General features: G+C 47.1%; 2 protein-coding genes across 3 annotated transcripts; one reads left to right on the top strand and one right to left on the bottom strand.

Annotated features, from left to right (window-relative positions):
• Positions 1-770: 770 nt before the first annotated feature.
• Positions 771-9760, bottom strand: LOC103639011 (transcription factor BPE-like). 2 transcript variants are annotated; one of them, XM_008661789.4, is made up of 5 exons: positions 9543-9760; positions 6433-6508; positions 3514-3920; positions 3279-3425; positions 1244-3185 (listed from the first exon to the last, which is right to left on the bottom strand). In XM_008661789.4, exon 5 carries the CDS (start codon positions 3147-3149, stop codon positions 2199-2201), a length of 951 nt encoding a protein of 316 aa, XP_008660011.1. In that variant the 5' UTR covers positions 3150-3185; positions 3279-3425; positions 3514-3920; positions 6433-6508; positions 9543-9760; the 3' UTR covers positions 1244-2198. The 2 variants fall into 2 exon arrangements, with proteins under 2 accessions (NP_001316021.1, XP_008660011.1); NM_001329092.1 differs by lacking the exons at positions 6433-6508; positions 9543-9760 and adding an exon at positions 4714-4940 and having other exon boundaries at positions 771-3185.
• On the top strand, positions 6515-9530 carry LOC109942184 (uncharacterized). Its single transcript, XM_020543874.3, has 2 exons — positions 6515-9186; positions 9264-9530. The coding sequence occupies exon 1, from the start codon at positions 7042-7044 to the stop codon at positions 7879-7881; it is 840 nt and encodes a 279-aa protein (XP_020399463.1). The 5' UTR covers positions 6515-7041; the 3' UTR covers positions 7882-9186; positions 9264-9530.
• Positions 9761-21094: the final 11334 nt, after the last annotated feature.

Genomic DNA, 21094 nt, shown 5'->3' with positions numbered 1-21094 from the left:
TTCTGAAGCTAGTGGAACTTTGTAAAGGCCTCGTAGTGTTACCCTGCCTCGCCTCCTCGGTAGAGGTGTATGGGATTGGCCATCTCTTGGCAGATGGGTAACATGACTTGTGGGTAAAGATGTGCAACCTCTGCAGAGTGTAAAACTGGTATACTAGCCGTGCTCATGGTCATGAGCGGCTCGGACCCTCACATGATTAAATATGGAACTTAAATTTAATTTGACATTTGCATCGCATTTGGGATTATTTTACTATTACTGTTCTTTATTATTATTAAGGTTTGGTATTTACTTACACTTAGTAATTGCTAATAAAATTTTGACCAACTTATAAAAGCAATGCTTAGCCTCAACCTTTATTTCATTGATTAGCCTTACACTTTATGAACTCCCACCTTTGGTGAGTTCATGCCACATTATTCCCCACGACTTGTTGAGCTATGAACGTATGTGAGCTCACTCTTGCTGTCTCACACCCCCCCCCCACAGGAGAAGAACAGGTGGTCGGAGAGGAGCTGCCTAACACTGAGGCATTCGACTTGATCTAGGTGGTGTTTCTCAGTCGACATTGGCGCCGACGATCCTTAGTTCGTTTTATATTTATCTTTATTTTGTAATAAGACTTCCGCTATGTAATAAATACTCTGATGTTTTGTGACATTTAACTCTATATACTCTGTTATTATATATGTTGTCTTCTTGGCGCATGTATGAGATGCACCCAGCTTTGTTCCTTTAAAACAGGGTGTTACAGAAGTAAAGCAATGGTTTCGAAGACTCCTTCAATGTATGACCACCGCCAGGTGACCTGGTTTGCACGTCTATAAAGGCTTTGCTACAGGGAGTTGAGGGGGGGCGGATACTACGGCCCGCACTCCGTTCCGTCGCATGCGCATGCGAGTGCGATGATGCCTGTGCAGTGCAGTCCTCTCCATCTTCCGCTTTGGCATTGGGGCCGGCCCCACCTCACCTCGGCGCAACGAACCGAAGGAAAGCAGGCGGCCTCGACGGCTCCACTCCATCTGCCTCGCCACTCATTCCGCCGCGACGGTCGCTGCACGCTCCGCTCCCCACGCGTGCCCCCACTCGGAATCCCTCCCGCCATCCGTTCCCTACAGGGACCAAAGCGGTTCCCAATCCGGCAGTGGCAGCGCCGCAGCAGCACTCTTCGGCTTCGGTTATACCAATCCAGAAGAGGATTTAATCCCCTTCTAGTCGAGGGGCAACAACGGGACGACGACGATGCAGCCTCCAAACAATCATTGCCAACAGAACAGGACTATAGACGCACGCACGCACGCACACTTGACGAGCAAGGCTCATTCATCCGGATCCAGCAGAGAAACCGTCCTAAAGCTAGGACTATACATGATTACACCGCGTACAAAGGCGTGTCAAAGCGATTACACAAGCATACATACGTATGTACGCTAGTGTGGTGGCACATGCAGCGGGATTTGAGAGAAAGCAAAGCAGCGTGAGATGATGAAAGGCGCCCGCCCGCGCAATTGGTGTGGCTCAGAGTTTGAGCTCATCCACGTCAGGCACACAGCACTTTGTTGGACTCCAGGCTCCAGCCCATCTCCCCCCCTTTCCTTGCCTTTGGTGGTCAGTGCCGCTCTTTGCTTTGGATCACGGTCAGCAAAAGATGTCTTCTAGCTTTGCATAGCGCATACGTTGCACCAACCCGTGCCGTGAGGGCCTTTTTGAGGACGGCGAGTGATACAGGCAGGCACCGACAGCTCTTAGGGTGGAAGATCCATGCTCCCAGACAGAAAGATGGTGCTTACACTAGCAGCTCACTGTCACTGGAGAGCAGCATATTAGGTGGTGGTGACTGGTGGATGGATCTTTTGGCCTCCATGTTGCTCCGCCACAAATGGACGACGGAAAACATACCCGCCTCGCTTCGGTTGAAGACGCTCTTCGCAATGCTGCACGCCAGTCGTTGCCCACAGCATCGTTCGAGAGCCTTGTGGTGGGGGTGGTACACGGGCGGGGAAGCAGCAAAGCAAGCACCATTGGACCTTTTTTTCCCCCTTCTCCCCGTTGTTTTCACCCCTGGTGTGGTGCGTGTCCTGAAGCACCGCCAAATTCTGATATGGTCTCCGGCATCTTTCACCTTATTACCCAATGCCTGCCTGCACTCCATACTTATGTAGAACAGCAGAAAGCCAGATGACTCCCTGTCCAGGAGGCTAGAGGGAGGCAGCTCCCAGCGTCTTGACCTTCAGCTTCAGATACTGCAGGTAGCAGATGGCTTCGTCGAGAACGGCCGTGGCGTCCTTGGCGGTGCCCCCCGGGACGATGTTTCTCAGCGCAGCCACGGTCTCTTGGATCCTCTCTCTCCTCCGCCTCTGGTCGTCGGGGCTGTCGCCTTCTGCTGCCTCCACCTCCCCCTCCCCCTCCCCCGGAGAGAACCTAAGGCGGCCGCTTTCCACCACCTCGCCGACGCAGCACGACTGCGCGTCGCAGTCGCTCGCGAGAGGCTTCTGCTCGACGGAATGGTCCGGCCTCGCCGAACTGGCGGTGTCGACGACGGACCTGTCCGTGCAAGAGCTGAGCCTCCTCTTCTTGGCCGGCGGCGCAGAACCTGCGGCACTGGCCACCGACTCGACGCTCGAGGTCTCGTTCTCTGCAGCAGGCTGCCTCCTGGCCCTGTCGAGTTCGTGCGGCCCTTCGTCCGAGTCGGAGGAGTCCAGGAGGGCATCGATCTCGTCTGTGTTCTCGTGAACACCCTCGGTTTCTTCTGCTCCAACGTCGGTTACGTTGGTCTCGTTGCTACCTTGGAGCTCCGGCACAGGATCCAGTGGCCCCTTGCTCCTCCGCAAAGGAGCTGCGGTGGGACCATGAGTTTCCTTCTGGTAGAGGACTGAAGGTCTCTTACGCGAGGGACACGGTGCAGGCGATTCGAAACTTGGTGCCAATGTCGTGACGTGTCTCGGGCCCATTGGAAGAGGTCTCTCAGCAATCGACGATGCTGCGAAAAATGGCATAGGTGCTGCGTTAAGGTGGTATGCAGGCAATGCCACCGAATCGGCATTAGCAAGCCCGACATCAGGTGGGTGCAGATTGCCGGCAGAACTCTCAGTGTTGAATTTCCATTGAGGATTAGGCCAATGGCACCAGGGATTCACCTTGTCCCCCATGATGAATAAATTAAAACAACCACCGGACAGAACTACCTGAGATTACCAAGAAGGAACTGAGCGTCAGTATATATCAATATCAAATAGAGACAGGTAGCAGCAACATGAATGAAAGGATGATGTTCTTACCAGCAGAAAGTCCCGATGAACGACTGGGATGTTCTCCCACTTCAGTTGCTATGGAGAAAAAACTAAGGCTGTAAGTTTATTCAGCAGCAGGTGGAGAGCAGAGGGGAGCTACGTCACGGGCTTGAGGAGATGGCGGAAGTACTCGGCCTACAGCAGATATACCGAAGCAAATGTCAGAACCATCAAGTGAAGAAAGGAAAATCCTTAACAAATGTTTGCCCTTTTGCCTCACTACCTGGCAATTTTGCAGCGGCTGGAAGCAAGCAATAGCCCTCACTGTGATTCCGTTCTCATGCTTAAACACGCGGAATCTCGTCTGAGCGGCTGCTTTCCACACCATCAGTACTCCAGCCCGTTCTCCTCAAAAGCCTTGGCCAAACAACCACAACAGCCTAACAGCGACGCCAATTAATGACTGGGTGGGGAAGATGTAAAGTGCCTTCACAAGCCTCTCATGAATCAGGAGGCGTGCGAAGGAAAAGCCGGTAGCCACGGAGACGATTTACAGAATCACACGGCAGTAAAGGTTCAAGGAGATCCCCCTGCGGAACACATCGACAGATAGACCGAGCCACCGCATGCTGCCAGAGCTCTGTGCCAGTGTCGAGTGTTCAGTTCTTGATTGTCCCCCACCAGAGTTACCTGCACGAATGGAAATTGGAAAACCCGGGTGAGTTTCCTTAAACAGAAGGACACAGCAATACTTTCATATATACGAAACGAAACAAATGTGTGCTGGTATCAGATGTATGCTCGGCAATCTGTTAGACTACTATTGTCTACTAATCTACTGCATATGTGAGACATCTGAGGAAAAAAAACGAGGCTAATTAACCGGATTCTAAGCAACAATGTGCAACCCATTCAGAGCCAAATCGGTAGGCAGCTCCAAGATACAGCGGAATATGATTGCATAAGCTTCTAATAGCACAACGAGTAAGCATTAACCATGAGCAAAATTTACACCGGGACAGCTCCTGGAAAGGCACGCAGAAAGAAATGACGCGGCTCTAGCAAGCTTATTTCCTCCCGTAGTCCCGTTGGACGCAGCATAAATAAAAACTAGTACTTAGTGCCACGGGATCCAAACAGGCTCATCATTGTACATGGTACACGGAGATGTAGCACGAAATGGTGGCGCGACGCTCCCCAGATGGGATGAGCCCAAATATGAGTACTGAGAACTGGAAAGGCCGATTCTACCAACTGCGTAATAGATCGATGCGGCCATGTATGGAGAATTCAGAGTTCAGAGGGAACCCAAAATTGGGAGGAAGGAGCGCAGACGGAACCCAATGCCCAAATCACCAAATCATCCTTAGAGACGGCGCCCACAAATTTAGCCCCGAATCTATCCTATCGTATCAGTACCCCCGACGACATGGCACTCAGGAACCCTCCTCCAAAACCCACACGAGCAGGCCAGGGCACTCACCAGATCGAGCCCCCGGAGCGAGGAGGAAGAAGAAGCACGCGCGAGAGGCTAGGGGCTGCGACTGCGAGGCGGAGCGTGCGGCGTGCTGGCCTCGGAGTCGGAGGAGGAGTGGAGGCGTGCCGCGTCTCTGTGGGTGTGGCTGAGCGTGCTGACTGCCTCACCTGCTCTGTTGCTCTGCTCGAGAAGGAAGCAAGGAAAGGCGAGGCCAAGGGCGGGGCGGCTGCGGGGGAGGGCGGGGCAGGGCAGCGCAAGCGTGTGGACTCTTATGGGCGGCCCTTGACGGAAATGCCCCTGCGGCGTGCTGTTATTTCCGCGCGTGCACTGTCGGGCTTCCGAGTCATGCCACGGCTAAGCTGACCGCACGAAGAAGCTCTGCCTCAGCCAGGCAAGCCAGCCTCCTACGCCAAACGTCGTAGCCCTCCCGAGACTCAGCCGAGATGCACATTTCTCATTCGCTAGATGCGCTAGCCTCCTACGCCAAACTCCGATTTCAGGACGTGCATTCCTACGTTCACCTTTTTTTTATTAAGAACGTTAAAATTAACTAGGACCGGTTCTGACTTTTTAGTACCAAGACGAACTCCAGAGGCTCATCCACACACAAATAAATAATTATATATATATATACTAGGTTAGTGTCCGTGCGTTGCAACGGGGACATATAATATCATGATAACTTATATATAAATGTGTTATATTGTTATGAGAAAAGATGTTGTAATCCATTGGTGATCCTGGCTATACATATAAATTTTGTTATTTTAATCTACCTGTTTCACCACTACATTACAACCATTAATATCATGCAGACCTATATATATGATAGTTAGGTGTGCGTTGCAACGACTTACAAATTATTAATAAAACGCGAGTGCACAACAATTACATGAAAACAAACAATATATCGACAATTGTACACTAATCTATTCTTTGTAGAGATATTGATAAATGTGCCTTTTATTCTCATCAAATCTCATGCCGTCATCGAGTTTCTGATCAATTATCATGTCGTTTACTTTATAAAGCCATTTAATCTCATCAGTCATCATGTCGTCATCAAGGTTCTGATTTCAAGTGAGTTTATGCAGACAGACTCCCTAGGTTGTTATATATCTTTGTTCATCATTGGGTAAGAAGAACTTGTTTCATGTTTGTTGATGCGAGAGGTATTATGGGACTGCTACATATAACTGCCAATGCTTTAAGAAATGCAAGTGAGTGGTTGTCTCACAGAGCAATCGATGTAACTGGAAAATAACATGAAGAGAAGCACTAAAGGGTGTTTGCCTTTGTGTTGAATGGTATATTCGGAAAAGAACATGAAGAGAAGCAAACGACAAAGAGAATTGTGAACGGATGCAAGTGCACCGAACTCAAAGTATACTACCAGCTAAGCCTCCCCACTATCATTTTATTTAAAAATTAGCATCAACCGATATATATCGAAAGAATGCAAATAAACTTTATACCTCAATAAAAAAACCCCAATACACACAAGCTCGACATTGTATTACTTAACATATGTCATATAAAAGTTATATTAGGGGAAGCATAAGAACAACAAGAGGCTACTTTCATGTCAGAAAATGAACCAAGACCAAATTGTTTTTTGTAATAATGTATTATCTTTTTTCTTCCATACTATTCATGTGCTTATACTTATCAACCATTACTAAGCAAAGAAGGGAGTAGGAGATGTGCATAAACAATCATGCTAACCTTTGATAGTAGAATAGAGCACCTCTAAAATGCTTCAGTGGATCCAAGAATGGGAGAGCCTCTAATTGTCGACAAGCTGGGAAATTATTCAAAAAAATAAAAGTTATATTAGGGGAAGCATAAGAACAGCAAGAGGCTACTTTCATGTCAGAAATGAACCAAGACCAAGTTGTTTTTTGTAATAATGTAACACAGCAAAAGAGTAGCCTAAAACAAAAATTTATCCATGAATTGAACTAAGGGATAAGAAAGGTTACAATCCGCAAGACTAACACGCGACAAGAGCGCCAAATCTGAACCCATTGGCCACCTTGAAAGGAATATAAATCAACAAAGGGGGAAGTAGTAGCTGTGCAAAAACAGTAGCCTCTAGAGGTGTAGACTAATGTAACAACAAACATCATAAGGAGCTTAAGGTAATAATTCTCACTTACTCAAGTAGTTTACTCAGGTTTGGCTCTTTCTCCTATTGGGGACATTTAGTTTGGTTAGACAACTATAGATTTGCTTCATTTTTTCTGAACTGTTATTATACTACCGAGCTTCCACAAACAGTCTCCCTAGTTTTAATCTCCTCCATATAATCTATACAATCCATACCGAGCACAAATGTGTACCAGATGGGTGATAAAGTTCAACCCCAGTAGGTTCCTAGAACTAATGATGCAATTAGCTCTGATTCTGCTAGCACAAATGAGAACCTTATTCTTGGTGGAAGAGTATTTTATCCTCCAGTTGTTTCTAGTGTTCAGTAGAGACATCAAGATGCTGCTGCATTTCAAAATCGGTGGCCTCCCTTTCCAGCGAACGCTCTACCACTCCTTCCTCTCGGCCAACAGGGCGTTCGCCGACCGCCTCACCGAGGTGCTATCCCCCAACGAGGACCTCGTCTGGATCCACGATTACCACCTCCTCGCGCTCCTGACCTTCCTCCGCAAGCGCTTCCCGCGCGCCAAGGTCGGATTCTTCCCTCCACAAGCGCTTCCTACTGCATTTCAATATCCTCGCTCGGTGGCCTCCCTTTCCAGCATACGCTCTACCACTCCTTCCTCTCGGCCAATAGGGCGTTCGTCGACCGCCTCACCGAGGTGCTGTCCCCGACGAGGACCTCGTCTGGATCCACGATTACCACCTCCTCGCGCTCCCGACCTTCCTCCGCAAGCGCTTTCCGCGCGCCAAGGTTGGATTCTTCCCTCCGCAAGCGCTTCCTGCTACATTTCAATATCCTCGCTCGGTGGCCTCCCTTTCCAGCGTACGCTCTACCACTCCTTCCTCTCGGCCAATAGGGCGTTCGTCGACTGCCTCACCGAGGTGCTGTCCCCCGACGAGGACCTCGTCTGGATCCACGATTACCACCTCCTCGCGCTCCCGACCTTCCTCCGCAAGCGCTTCCCGCGCGCCAAGGTCAGATTCTTCCCTCCGCAAGCGCTTCCTGCTGCATTTCAATAACCTCGCTCGGTGGCCTCCCTTTCCAGCGTACGCTCTACCACTCCTTCCTCTCGGCCAATAGGGCGTTCGTCGACCGCCTCACCGAGGTGTTGTCCCCCGACGAGGACCTCGTCTGGATCCACGATTACCACCTCCTCGCGCTTCCGACCTTCCTCTGCAAGCGCTTCCCACGTGCCAAGGTCGGATTCTTCCTCCACTTACCATTTATCTATTCCTAAACTATGAATTATTGGGCAATTAATACTACCAGTGCGTAGACAATTTTATTATGAAGCAACGCAATTTGAATGGACTAAGTCGAAATTAAAACGAAGAAGTTATGGATTTCCAAAGTTTTAAGTGTTGGATTAAAAGGAACTAAGTGCATAATTTTTTTAATCCTAATTTCATAACAAAATAAAGTTACTGGATGATAAACAATATTAACATTGAGTCTAATGCAACTGGAATGAATTAATTTAGAGTTGAAACATAGAAGTTATGGGTTTACTAAGTTTTAGGATTAAATTTTGTACTAAATTTCAATTTTCGGATTAAATTCATAATTATATCCGGTTGTTGGACGGCGGCTACTAATATCACAAAAATCAGGGGCTGCTCGATCCCACCTGGATGGCCCAGATTAAATCAATCACCCAAACGAATCGGTATGCATTTGTGGCCCCTGATCTCGAGATCAACGACCCGGATTTAAAATCCCCACCATCCCATCGGATCCGTTAGATCCAGATCCGCTGGTCAGGGTTGATTGCACCAGGATTACACAGCGATCTAATCCTGGCCACATGCCCGCAGATCAACGGCCCACGATAAAAGGACGAAAGGCCAAGGGTATCGACCAGCTCTAATATGGACCGTTCATTCACGGATCGAGGGTTTACAAGCTGTCTTCCTACTAAACACCGAACCCGGCGACGCGCCTTTGGCCATTTGAATTGGAACTTGCCTTATACTTGCTATAACGGATACAACTTGCCTTATACTTACGATAAACTTGTAGTCCAGATGTTGACCCAAAAGTTGGGCTTCAGATTACTCGTCACATCGCTTCTACTCGTAGCAATACAAATAATCAAACAAATAATAGATATGATAACATTACACCAAAGATGGAAAAAAAAATATGAGAAAAATATTATAAAAATAGGTGATCTTACTAAATATGTTTGCGCAGGTATCCTTTGGTTCTGAATTAAGTAATCGTGCACCTACGTTTGACATGGACCTTTCTGATTTTATGGATGGCGACAAACCAATATCTTATGATAATGTGAAGGAATACTTTTCTCGGGATCCATCCCAAAAGTAAGATGTTTTTATATTCGTCTATTATGAATAACTTTCATGTTTATTGATGTTTAATGAAACTTTTTCCATATCAGATGGGCTGCCTATGTTGCTGGGACTATTTTTGTATTGATGGCTGAGCTAGGGGTGCGAGCATGAGCCTACCAAAGATGCTTCCTTGTATTGTGGTTTATTAAGAAACTTTGAAGGATTAGTCTAGTATGTGAACCTTCTGCAGTGAAGGCTGGTTTAGCAGCGACAGCTGTGAGGGTCTGATGCTGGTTTAACATCATTATTATTATTATTGTTGATGAAACAATGAAACATGGGTTTGGTTTCGTTAAAGGAAGGGACAATTGCAGAGGTGGCCTCACCTTGACCTCAACTTCGCATCCCCTCTTCCAACTTTGGCTGATTGCCCCTGCATTGACTCATTCAACCGACTGCTGGTAGCACTAAGATTTTGGACCGACCACCAAGACAAAGCCGACGGTGAGGCGAAAATGACTCGTAGCAGCGCTCTCCTCTCTCTCTGCTTGATGAAGCTCTTGCTGGATTCTGAAAACTTGGCTAGCAGATGTTATGGCTAAGGAAGGGGGTGCGGTTTATACCGTATATATATAGTCCCAAGGCCGAGGGATCACGGCCCGGTTACGCTCGACGGAGATCAGCATGGTGAGATTCTGTTGGGGGATAGATACGGAGAAGAAGACCCCTCTGGTCGTGTGACCCCATTGGTCAGCCAGGGACCGTGAGTCCGCACGCGTAGCATTTCTTTATGCAGTTGACGGATCGGACGGAGGAGCGCACGAGCGATCAGAGTGGCACGAACGGTCCAGATTGATCAAAGACAGAACACAAATGAGGCAGGCTATACTTGCAGCCTTAATATAGTAGTATAGATTAATCCAATAGACATAGATTAACCCAATTAACATAGGATAAATAAATATCTAATTATAAAAGTATGAAACATGGTATAATCAATGTTGTTACTGCGTAGTAAATATTCATACGAGACTAACACAACTGGAACGATTCAATTTGGAATTAAAATGGGGAAGTTACGAATTTCCAAAGTTTCTATGTATTTGATATAGGATTAATTAGGAAATCAATTTTATTGTTGTTTTCATGACAAAACAGAGGTATTATGTGATAAAAATAATATTATAGAATTATAGAAATTAGAATGAACTCATTTAGATTTAATATGAAATTTCCATAAATTAAATGGGTTTCTGCAATTATTTTTAAACTAAAAATCAATTTCTAAACTCCTTTTCCCTATTTTCTTTATTTCCTGGACTGCGTCCCAAATTCCAGAAAGATCAGGGGCCAAGCTATAAATGTTTTTCTAGACTCAGGAAGCATGCAGAGTGGACGGTGGGTTAAACACAAAAGACGTTTTAGTTGAAGTTGTACACAATTCTATATGAGTCATGTTGGCTAGAGGGTGGAAGGTTAGGCATTCTGCTCAATAGATCCAAGGTTCGATCCCTAGGCAGCCATGGATTGATTTTTTTTTCTGCGCGCGGAAAACTGGTGTGCGGGATTGGACGGCTGAGATTGTAGAACGGTAGAATGGACGGCTGAGATCGCAGAATAGCAGAACACAAAAAGGCAGGCTACTATTGCTAACTTAATAAGTAGTAGAGATTATTGAAAATTTTACGTATAAAAATTATTATACACTGTTTTAAAGTTTATATGATGACAAATATAAAATATAGCAAAAAATATTTACTTGTTATCTGATATTATTAAAAATATCTTCTAACATTTTGTGATACAAAGTCATCGCTTATATCATTAAGATCAATCTTATCCAACAATTTCTTTTCGGTAGATGGAATCGCCAAACCATTTAACCTCTCTTGAGTTATTGTTGACATCAAAAAGTTCACAAAAATATTTTAATTTTAAAAAGCTTCTCCCCGCCAATGCAACCATCATGTGTATAGTAAATAATACTCTATATCAAAATAGAATTCATTTTGCTTCTTTAGTGGATTCATCATCATCTAATTGAATATAAACATAGAAATCAAGAGCTAAAACAAATATTATTTTGGAACGGATGGGGTATTCGATAAGTAATTGAGACATTAGTTTATCAGTCTAAATAAGACTGGTTGATAGCATCTAAGATAGATAGGTTTAATAAGAAAAAGTGCTAGCATCCAGTGGATAGGGCCCTCTGTTTTGGGGGGCCGGTGCGGCCGCACCCTCTGCACCCCCTCAAGTACGGTCCTGAAATTAACAAAGGACGACACGAGTATGGTTTTATCTACTTTCACCGCCCACGACGACGCACAGGGCGCGAATACCGGGCACTGTTCCTTCACTTCGGCCATTGTTTAAACCACTTCGAGCGGGACATGCAACGACTGGTCAAGGTCTCGGCCTCGGAAGAAATGTCTGCCTCGCCCGAGCTCGACCTCGGCCAACTGCCCTAGCAGAAGCACATTAAATGCCACCTACATATCCTCCCGTGAATCTTGCAGGAGACCACTCCGACTGCAATTCCAACTGCTCCAGGCGTGACTGCGTATCAGTGTTCCGACCTCGACCTCGGGATCAATGCGAAAGGGGCTCTAGCCTAGTGGTTAAGGACTTTTGGGTAGCACCTCCAAGTCCTGGGTTCGATTCCCCTCGGGGGCGAATTTTCAGGCTCGGTTAAAAAAATCCCCTCGATGTGCCTCATCCGCTCTCGGGGTTACGATGTCCTGTGCGCCACCCTCCAGTTGGGCCGATACATAGTGGACGGTTGATGCCGGCCCGTTAGTGATGGAGGGCCAGGGTTCGGGGATTTTATCGGCCGAGACTATTGTTTCAGTCTCTTCTTAATGTAATACCGGGAGAACAGTCTATCCCTTCCCGATCGAGTTTTTTGACCTCGGGAGAAATCTCCGTCTCGCTCGAGCCTAGCCTCGGTAAATAGCACCAACAGAGAAACGCACGACGTCGCCGCCTGCTCTCCCGTGAATCCCGCTGAAGACAAGATGGCTACAGAAACCACAAGACCGGTGTCTAATCTGCTTCCTGCGCATCCCAGATAACGCACGGGCCGGATTACCACATACTTTTCACCATACCAACCACTATTTTAATATTGTGCTAGCCCAAAACACGATAGGCCCGGACGACCTAACTTTCAGCTCTAAGGCTATCTCCAGCAGCGTACTCTAAATTTCACCCCTTAAAAGAATATTCTCTGTCCTTTACAGAACACTCTAAAATATTCCGTCCTCTATATTTTCTTTATCTCCAGCAACGTCCTCTAAATTTGATCCTCTATATCTATAATATTAACAGAATTCATATACTATATTTATTTTTTGTAATAGTCATATTCATACAATTTATACTTATGTAAGTAATGCAAAAACGAAGTCCGCAATTGAAATGTTTACCGTCTCCAGCAACGTGTTCTAAAATTCATCCTCTATATCTCATCATCTTTAATGTATTAACTTAATTAATAGAATTTAGTCATTTGCGGATTACAAAACGACATTAGTATTGTGGCTGATGGCTGGAGCATTTCCTCAAACACTATGAGTGTGTCGTCCTTCACGTATGCACACGAGAAGACAACCACAAGCCACCTGCTCCAGCCGCGATGACAAGAGCCGCGATGACAAGTCCGAGTGAGCCGCGATGACAGGCGATGACAGGACGAAGATAATTTAGCGTGCGCACAGGAAGACCCCATATTTGGAGGACGACTGTACCATCCGCTAAGATAGAGAACCTTTTAGCGGACCTTGCTGGAGGAGTAAAGTAGCTCGCTACACGGTATATTTAGCGGACAGAACGATTTACGGTGTGTTGTTGGAGACAGTCTAACCGGTGGCTAGCAATGAACATGCAAACGTGCTCCTCGTCAACCTCTCTCTAGTACCTGGTCGCTGCACAAGGCGAAGCGATCGAAAACGCGTACCGGTGGAACCAAACCAAACGACGCGGGAGAGAAAGAATGGGAGGGAGACACGTAGGACAAGAAAGCAAAAGCACACGGCAGGCACGCGTGCTGCAGCCTGGAGCTAGCCGGCCGTTTTTGGCGGTGCCATGCCATGCATTTTGTTCTGCATCTGTACATGGCTACATGCACATGCACTGATTTTTTTTTTTTCTCTTGGGCTTGGCCAATCAAATGGTCCTGCAGGAGGCCGGACCGGAGCAGAGTCGGGCGTCCATCGCCGTCACTCACTGTACGTTTGTGCAGCGCCGCGCGCTACCCGTCGGCGTGCCACAGTGCCAGTGCCGCCGCCATGCGTGTGGGGGACTGGGGGCCTCCGCAAACTTTGCGCTGCACTGCCACGCGCGAGAGCCTCCGACGTGTGGTGTGGTCGAGAAGGAAAGCAAAGGGGTGACGAATAAAAAGCGTGGAGCCTTTGACATCCATCAACGATTTCACGACGAGGAACAGAACACTCATCACTCACTCGGTGGGCGCGGCGCACACACCCCCGCCCGCGCGCTCCTTTTCACAAAGCTAGGGCTACTAGCACAGCACTGCACTGCACTGGATCGATCGTACTGTACTCGAGTTTAGGTCAAAGCTGGGCGCCTTTTTTCTGTGTGTGTGTGTGTTTTTTTTGCCCATACCATACCATACCACCGATGGATAGAGTAGTGCTGCGTCCGCCGCCGGGCCGGCGCGTAGCACATCCCGTACGCAACGCACACCGTACAAACCCCAAGCGCCTCGTGGTTCGCATCCCGACCCACAAAAAAGTAGTAATTTAATCGCTGCAATATATATAGACAAAATATAAAGAAAAAATAATGTATGAGACATAGCCGGTTTAAAGCCGCAGCGAACAAAATCGACTCTAACTCTGGCTCGTCGTGAAGCTCTATCAAACGATCACAACAAATAACTTCTTGTTGAGTGCCCTATAAGAGCCAGAGCTGTTTTTTTTTGTGTTAGAAGCCAGAGCACTAAAAATGTGGTTTCTAGCAGTTTCTCCTACATTCTACTTGTCGGTTTTGACAAAATGATCCTACCGACTAGTGAATTAGTGATGCGTGTCTAAATCCAGATGGGTGATGCAAGGAGAGACACAAGCCTTTATCCTGGTTTCAACAAAGAATATCTTATTTCCAGTAGAGATAGATGAGCCTTATATTACTTGTATCTAAATGCTTGTAGTAAGGGATAGAAGCTGGTCAGGAGAGGGGGAAGTTCCCAATTCCATGGTGGTGATCGAGGCAAGTACCAACATCGCTCTAGAGGTGAAAAACCACGAACTGTTCTGCTCTGTCCTGAATGAATCACTGGACTCCTACTTTTATAGCCTTAAATAGGACTACCATGAACGCTTTGTCACGTATCCAAGTGGAGATGTGTCCAATCCCTATAGACGGTGCCTCTCTCGCGCATACTACTATACAAGGTTTCTGCACTGTCAGGAGTCAGGTGACCCAAAGACCCGTCGTGGACCGCTGCCATCGTTCGATCACCTTGTGGAGCCAAACCCAACGTATTACTATCACATGAAGACCTTAGGGTTTGTTGTTGTTTTAGTCCTAAATAAATGATGGCCATCATAGTGGTGTCTCAATGCTCTAAGAATTTTTAACTTTATTCGACCCTACATCATCTAAATGTGACAAGTAGCACCAGACAGTTCTTTATAGTGTTTGGTGACCAAATCGGCGCCAACAAGTCTATAATACAAAATAGCGTTTTGGGTAACCAGAAAGCGGTCTAAGGGTCTTGCTAACTAGCTAGGGATGAATAGAATAAATACTTATTCAGGTATCGTTCCTTTTATTTTTTTTACAGCGAACAAATAATAGAATATATAATCCGTCATGCAGATTTATTTATTTATTTATTTTCCATTGAGCTTATAAAGGCTCACAAAAAGATAATATCAAATTTATCATATGATACAAATCCGGATATATATGGATTATTCATCCATTCGTGTTAAAAAAATACAGTTGAGTGTGTACCGTCCCAAAATCTGGCGATGACCACTCAATATGTGTGTAGAGTACATTGCTACGGTTTCCCTGACATGTGACTGATGCTTTAAGATTAGTAAAAAAAGGAAGACACACGCACGAAAAGAAAAGGGATATATAGGAGGCCACGCGCACGCGCCGAATCCTCCAAAGCAGAAGATTTGGTCATGCGCGCACTACGTAATACTAGTTTATTTCCCGCACCTACCGTCATTACTTACATTATTGGCACAGTACGCTCCAATTAAAGGTGCCTGCTAGAGGCTACTGTACTGTACGCGTGTGGTTGGCCACTTGAACTAGCTAGTAGTGCGTGGGGCCGGGAAACAAAGGCCGAGATCGAGTCAATCCATCCGCTATCTAATTCGGCCTGCATGCATTGTTCGTTGTTATTACTAATCTGCAGCGCAAAGAAAAGCGCAAGAGCTAGGGCCTAGGGCCGGCCGGCATGTCGTGTGTAGTAGGAGTAGTAGTAGCTTTATTAAAGCCCGCAGCTAAGCTAAGAATAATAATCCCACGACCGACCTCTACTAACCTCTGTCTGTAGCCGACTTAATAGTACTCGCGCGCAAGCAAAAGGTGGCTGTCGTAGTAGGTGTTGACGACGGGACGTGTCGCACGCGGAGGAGGGATTGATAGCCTTTTTAGGCTTCTTCTCCCTTTTCCTCTTTGGCTTTCACTATTGGCTTTCACTATTGTGCTTTGCTTATGGACACAAGCTAGCTGGAGTAGGTTATGCCGCATGCAGTTATTGTGCTTCAACTCTGTTTTGTTACATATTACTATTATTTTTATATAGTTCGTTACTCCATCGATGAACTATTGCATGCACTCATGGATGGGTGCACTACCGGAATCCGAGGCTTTGCCGAGTGTCGGACTCTTTGTCGAGTGCCTTTTGTCGGACACTCGGCAAAGAGGGATTTATCGAGAGCCGCACGCGGCAAAGTTCGGCTCTCGGTAACGAGCCTCTTTTACCGAGTGCAGGACACTCGGCACAGGACCGCACTCGCCAAAGACATGTTTGCCGAGTGTCAAACACTCGGCAAAGAAAGCGCTCGGCAAAGGGCCGTCAGCGGCCGTTCTAAAGCTGACGGCCGTCACTCTTTGCCGAGAGCCGAGGGCTGGCACTCGGCAAAGAGGATTCTTTGCCGAGTGCCTAATATTTGGCACTCGGCAAAGCAGGCTTTGCCGAGTGGCAAACCATATTTTTGTTTTTTTACATTTTGGCCACCAAACTTTGTGTGGTATGTTCCTACATTATGTAGACCTACATGTACCATTTTGGGACAATTATAACAGTGTTTGCAATAGCTAGTAGATTTAGTTCGTTTATTTGATTTTTTTTCGGAAAATTCAGATTTGAACTGCAGCTCACTCGAAACTTGGAAAACAGTGCATGAAAAAATGATATCCATGCTACTTAGCACAAGTTACGACCGATTTCAGGAGTGGACCGGAAACTTCGAGCACCATGCTCATTTAATATGGTCGTGAACTTGCCATCCAGGTGTTTAAAAATTGTATAAAACACAAACAAAGTCAGAAAATCATGAAACATGTCCACGTGTCATGATATCATATGTAGAGGATGCGATAAAATTTTAAAAAAAATTCGAGAAAGCTGTGACGCACTATGTATACAAACCTAAGAGATCCACATTGAAACTCCATGATTTCATGTGTAGTTCTCTTAGGTTTCTACACATACTGTCTCACAACTTTCTCCAAACATTCTAAATTTTTTATCACAACCTCTACATATGATATCATGGCACGTGGACAGGTTTCATGATTTTCTGAGTTTGTTTGTGTTTTCTACAATTTTTAAACACCTGGATGGCAAGTTCACGACCATGTTCAGTGAGCATGGTGCTCGAAGTTTCCTGTCCGCTCCTGAAATTGATCGTAACTTGTGCTAAGTAGCATGGATATCATTTTTTGCATGCACGGTTTTCCAAGTTTCGAGTGACCTGCAGTTCAAATCTGAATTTTCTGAAGAAATGCAAATAAACAAACTAAATCTACTAGATATTGAAAACACAGTTATAATTGTCCCCAAATGGTACATGTAGGTCTACATAGTGTAGGAACAAACCACAAAAAATTTGGTGGCAAAAAAAAAATACAAATGTACTTTGCCGAGTGTCAGCTGGTTGACACTCGACAAAGTATGCTTTGCCGAGTGCCCCTTGGGTGACACTCGGCAAAGAAGTGTAAATTAATCTTTGCCGAGTGTCACCTGGACGACACTCGGCAAAGGCTCCTTTGCCGAGTGTCCCCGATCTGGCACTCGGCAAAGCTTATTTTAAAAATAAAAAAAAATTCTTTGCCGAGTGCCAGATCACGGGCACTCGGCAAAGCGCGTGTACATAGCGCTGGTAACCTTCTTTCTCTCGCACTCTCACACTCTCTCACCATTACACGCCGTCGTCGCGCCGCCGCGACCCCGCCGCACGCGCGCTCGCGCCTACGCCCGCGCCGGCCGTGCCCTCGCTGCCGCAGCCCGCGCCCCACCCTCGCCCTCGCCCTTGTCCCTGCCCACGCCCTCGCCGCGCCGTACGCAGTACGCCGTGCCCCTGCCATGCCCTCGTCGTGCCCCCGCCGTGTCCCCGCCGTGCGTGCCCTCACCGTGTCCCCGCCGTGTCCCCGTCGTGTGTGCCCTCGCCGTGCCCTCGCCGTGCCCTCGTCGTGCCCCCGCCGCCTCGCCCGCAACCCGCCATCTCGTCCGCGACCCGTCGGTTCGTCCGCGACCCGTCGGTTCGTCCGCGACCCGTCGCCCCGCCCGTCGGGTATGATTAGGTTTAATATTGAGTTGATTAGATTAATATTTAGTTTTCTTGTGTTAAATTTATGTACGTGTATGATTAGGTTAATATTGAGTATTGATGATTACCGGCCATCGTGCCGTTGAATTATGTGTGGATGTCAGCCATCGTGCTGATAGTTTTATTTGCTGGATTTCGAAACCTCCCCGTGCAGGGGAGGTGCTGCCGAAATTTTCTGTTAGAGGATGGAGGACCGTGAGTGGATGTACATGGGCCATAGAGAAAGGAACGATGTCACCACTGAATGGATTAGAAAGACCGATGATTTCGTGGAACGGGCATATGGCGAAGCTGCTAAAGCAGCGAGTCTAGTCCCATGCCCGTGCAGCAAATGTGCCAACCGGAAAAGAAAACCAAAGAAGTCCATGGTAGAACATATTTGGAAGAATGGATTTACGCCGGGCTATACTCGGTGGATATTTCATGGTGAAGCGCATCGTACGAGAGAGGAGGTGCTGAGACAACGTGTCGAGGATTATGACGCGGATGCGGGGGTAGCGGATATGTTGAACGACTATCAAGAGGCACAGTACATGGGAGGATGTATGGATGACAAGCCAGAGCCGACTGCAAAGGCATTCTATGACATGTTCGACGCGGCACAGAAGTCCCTTTCACGGCCAGACAAAGGTTTCTCAACTGGATGCCATTGGGCGTGTAATGGCGTTCAAGTCGCAGTACAACATGAGTAGAGACGCATTCGATGGCTTGTTGACGGTTATTGGTAGCCTGCTTCCGGATGATCACGTTCTGCCAAAGAGCATGTACGAGGCACAGAAACTCCTTCGTGCACTCAAGATGACGTATGAGCAGATTCATGCTTGTCCGAAGGGCTGCGTGCTATTTAGGAAAGAATACGCGGAGGCAAAGTACTGTCCCAAGTGTACATCGTCTAGGTTCATGGAGGTAGACTCTGGTGATGGACAGAAGAGGCAGCTCAACATCCCCTTGACAATCCTACGACACCTTCCGTTCATACCGAGGATCCAGCGTCTGTACATGATAGAGGAATCCGCGAAACAGATGACATGGCACAAAAATGGAAAACAATACAATCCTGACAAGATGGTGCACGCATCCGATGGTGAAGCATGGAAACTAAAAGGGAAATGTGCCCTTGGGCCATTTCTATAAGATTTTGGTGATTAAGTGCTCTACACAAATGCTTTGAGTGTTATTTGTGCCAAAGACTCAAGAAGTGCAAATCAAGATTAAAGGTATGTTTCTAGATTTAGTACATTGTTTTGAAGACTAATGTTTTGTGTCTAAGTGCTAGAAACAGGAAAAATCGCTTTGGAGATAAGTTGGCTGTGCTCAGCCAAAATGCTGCTCGGTCTGGGTGCACCAAACTGTCCGGTGGTGCACCGGACAGTGTCCGGTGTGCCAGGACCAGTCCAAGAGAACAGCCTACTCTCGGGTCTCGACGGCGGCGTACAACTATAAATCACCGAACTGTCCGGTGGTGCACCGGACTGTCTGGTGAGTCGTCTGCGGCAAAGTCGCTGCTCTCGGGAAACCAGTCAACAGCGTACGGCTAAAATTCACCGGACTGTCCGGTGAGGCACCGGACTGTCAGGTGAGCCAACGGTCGGGCGCGCCAACGGTTGGCCGCGCAATCCGCGCGTGACGCGTGGCCGAGCCAACGGTCGGATGGGGGCACCGGACTGTCCGGTGGACACTGGTGCGCCAACGGCTCCAAATCTTCAACGGTCGGCTGCGCCAAATTAGGAAAGCAATCTGCACCGAATTGTGAACAGTGTCTATCCGGTGGTGCACCGGACTGTCCGATGCGCCACCCGACAGAAGGCAAGATTTGCCTTCCTGGATTGCTTCCAACGGCTCCTAGCTGCCTTGGGGCTATAAAAGGGACCCCTAGGCGCATGGAGGACAACAAGCATCCTTTGATAAACTCTAAGCACCAAGACTCCATTTCCGCGCATTTGATTCTTTGTCATAGCAACTAGAGCTCCATTTGAGTAGAGAACTCTTTGAGTTGTGTTGCGAGCTCAAGTTGTGACTTGTGTGCGTGTTTGTGCTCTGATTTTGTGTCCTATGTGCGTTGCTCTCCCTCCCTTACTTCCGTGTTTCTTTGTGATCATCATTTGTAAGGGCGAGAGACTCCAAGTTGTGGAGATTCCTCGCAAACGGGAGATAGTAAACGAAAACAAAACACCGTGGTATTCAAGTGGGTCTTTGGACCGCTTGAAAGGGGTTGAGTACAACCCTTGTCCGTTGGGACGCCACAACGTGGAGTAGGCAAGTGTTGGACTTGGCCGAACCACGGGATAAACCACTGTGCCTCTCTGTGTTGATTTCTTTGTCGTTATCGTGTTTAGCAAGAACTCCTCTCTAGCCACTTGGCTTTATTGCTCTAACACTTAATCAAGTTTGTGGCTTTAAGTTTCAAGTTTTTACAGGATCACCTATTCACCCCCCCTCTAGGTACTCTCAATTGGTATCAGAGCCGTTCTCTTCAAGAAAGGGACTAATCGCCCGAAGTGATGGATCCTAAGGGAAAGGGGATAGTGATCAACGACAAAGAAAAGGAGTCCTTCCTCAATGAGCCAAAAGATGACAAGCCCACTGACTCGGGCTCAAGTCATAAGAAGAAGGACGAGAAGAAGAAGAGGCGTATCAAGAAGATCGTCTACTACGACAGCGACGAGTCTTCTTCTTCCCAAAAGGACGACGACGACTACGAGAAAAAAATGGTCAACTCAAACTTTTCTTTTGATTACTCTTGTATTCCGCATAATTCAAACGCACATTTGCTTTCCATTCCTCTTGGTAAACCTCCACACTTTGATGGAGAGGACTACGGATTTTGGAGTCACAAAATGCGTAGCCACTTGTTCTCTCTTCATCCAAGTATATGGGAGATAGTAGAGAATGGAATGCAATTTGATAGCATGGATAATCCCATGTTTATTAATGAACAAATTCACAAAAATGCACAAGCTACCACTGTTCTTTTAGCATCCTTGTGCAGGGAAGAGTACCATAAGGTGAGCGGCTTGGATAACGCCAAGCAGATCTGGGACACCCTCAGGATCTCGCATGAGGGAAATGATGTCACCATGCTCACCAAGATGGAGTTGGTGGAGGGCGAACTGGGA

The sequence above is a fragment of the Zea mays genome, chromosome 9, assembly GCF_902167145.1.
Source record: "Zea mays cultivar B73 chromosome 9, Zm-B73-REFERENCE-NAM-5.0, whole genome shotgun sequence".
Lineage (NCBI taxonomy): Eukaryota > Viridiplantae > Streptophyta > Magnoliopsida > Poales > Poaceae > Zea > Zea mays.
The sequence above is the reverse complement of the archived record's forward strand: the minus strand, read 5'-3'. Positions and strand labels throughout refer to the sequence as shown.

Bases quoted from the DNA above. Each gene is read 5' to 3' on its own strand.
- LOC109942184 (XM_020543874.3), top strand. From the start codon at position 7,042: ATGTGTACCAGATGGGTGATAAAGTTCAACCCCAGTAGGTTCCTAGAA.
- LOC103639011 (XM_008661789.4), bottom strand. From the start codon at position 3,149: ATGGGGGACAAGGTGAATCCCTGGTGCCATTGGCCTAATCCTCAATGG.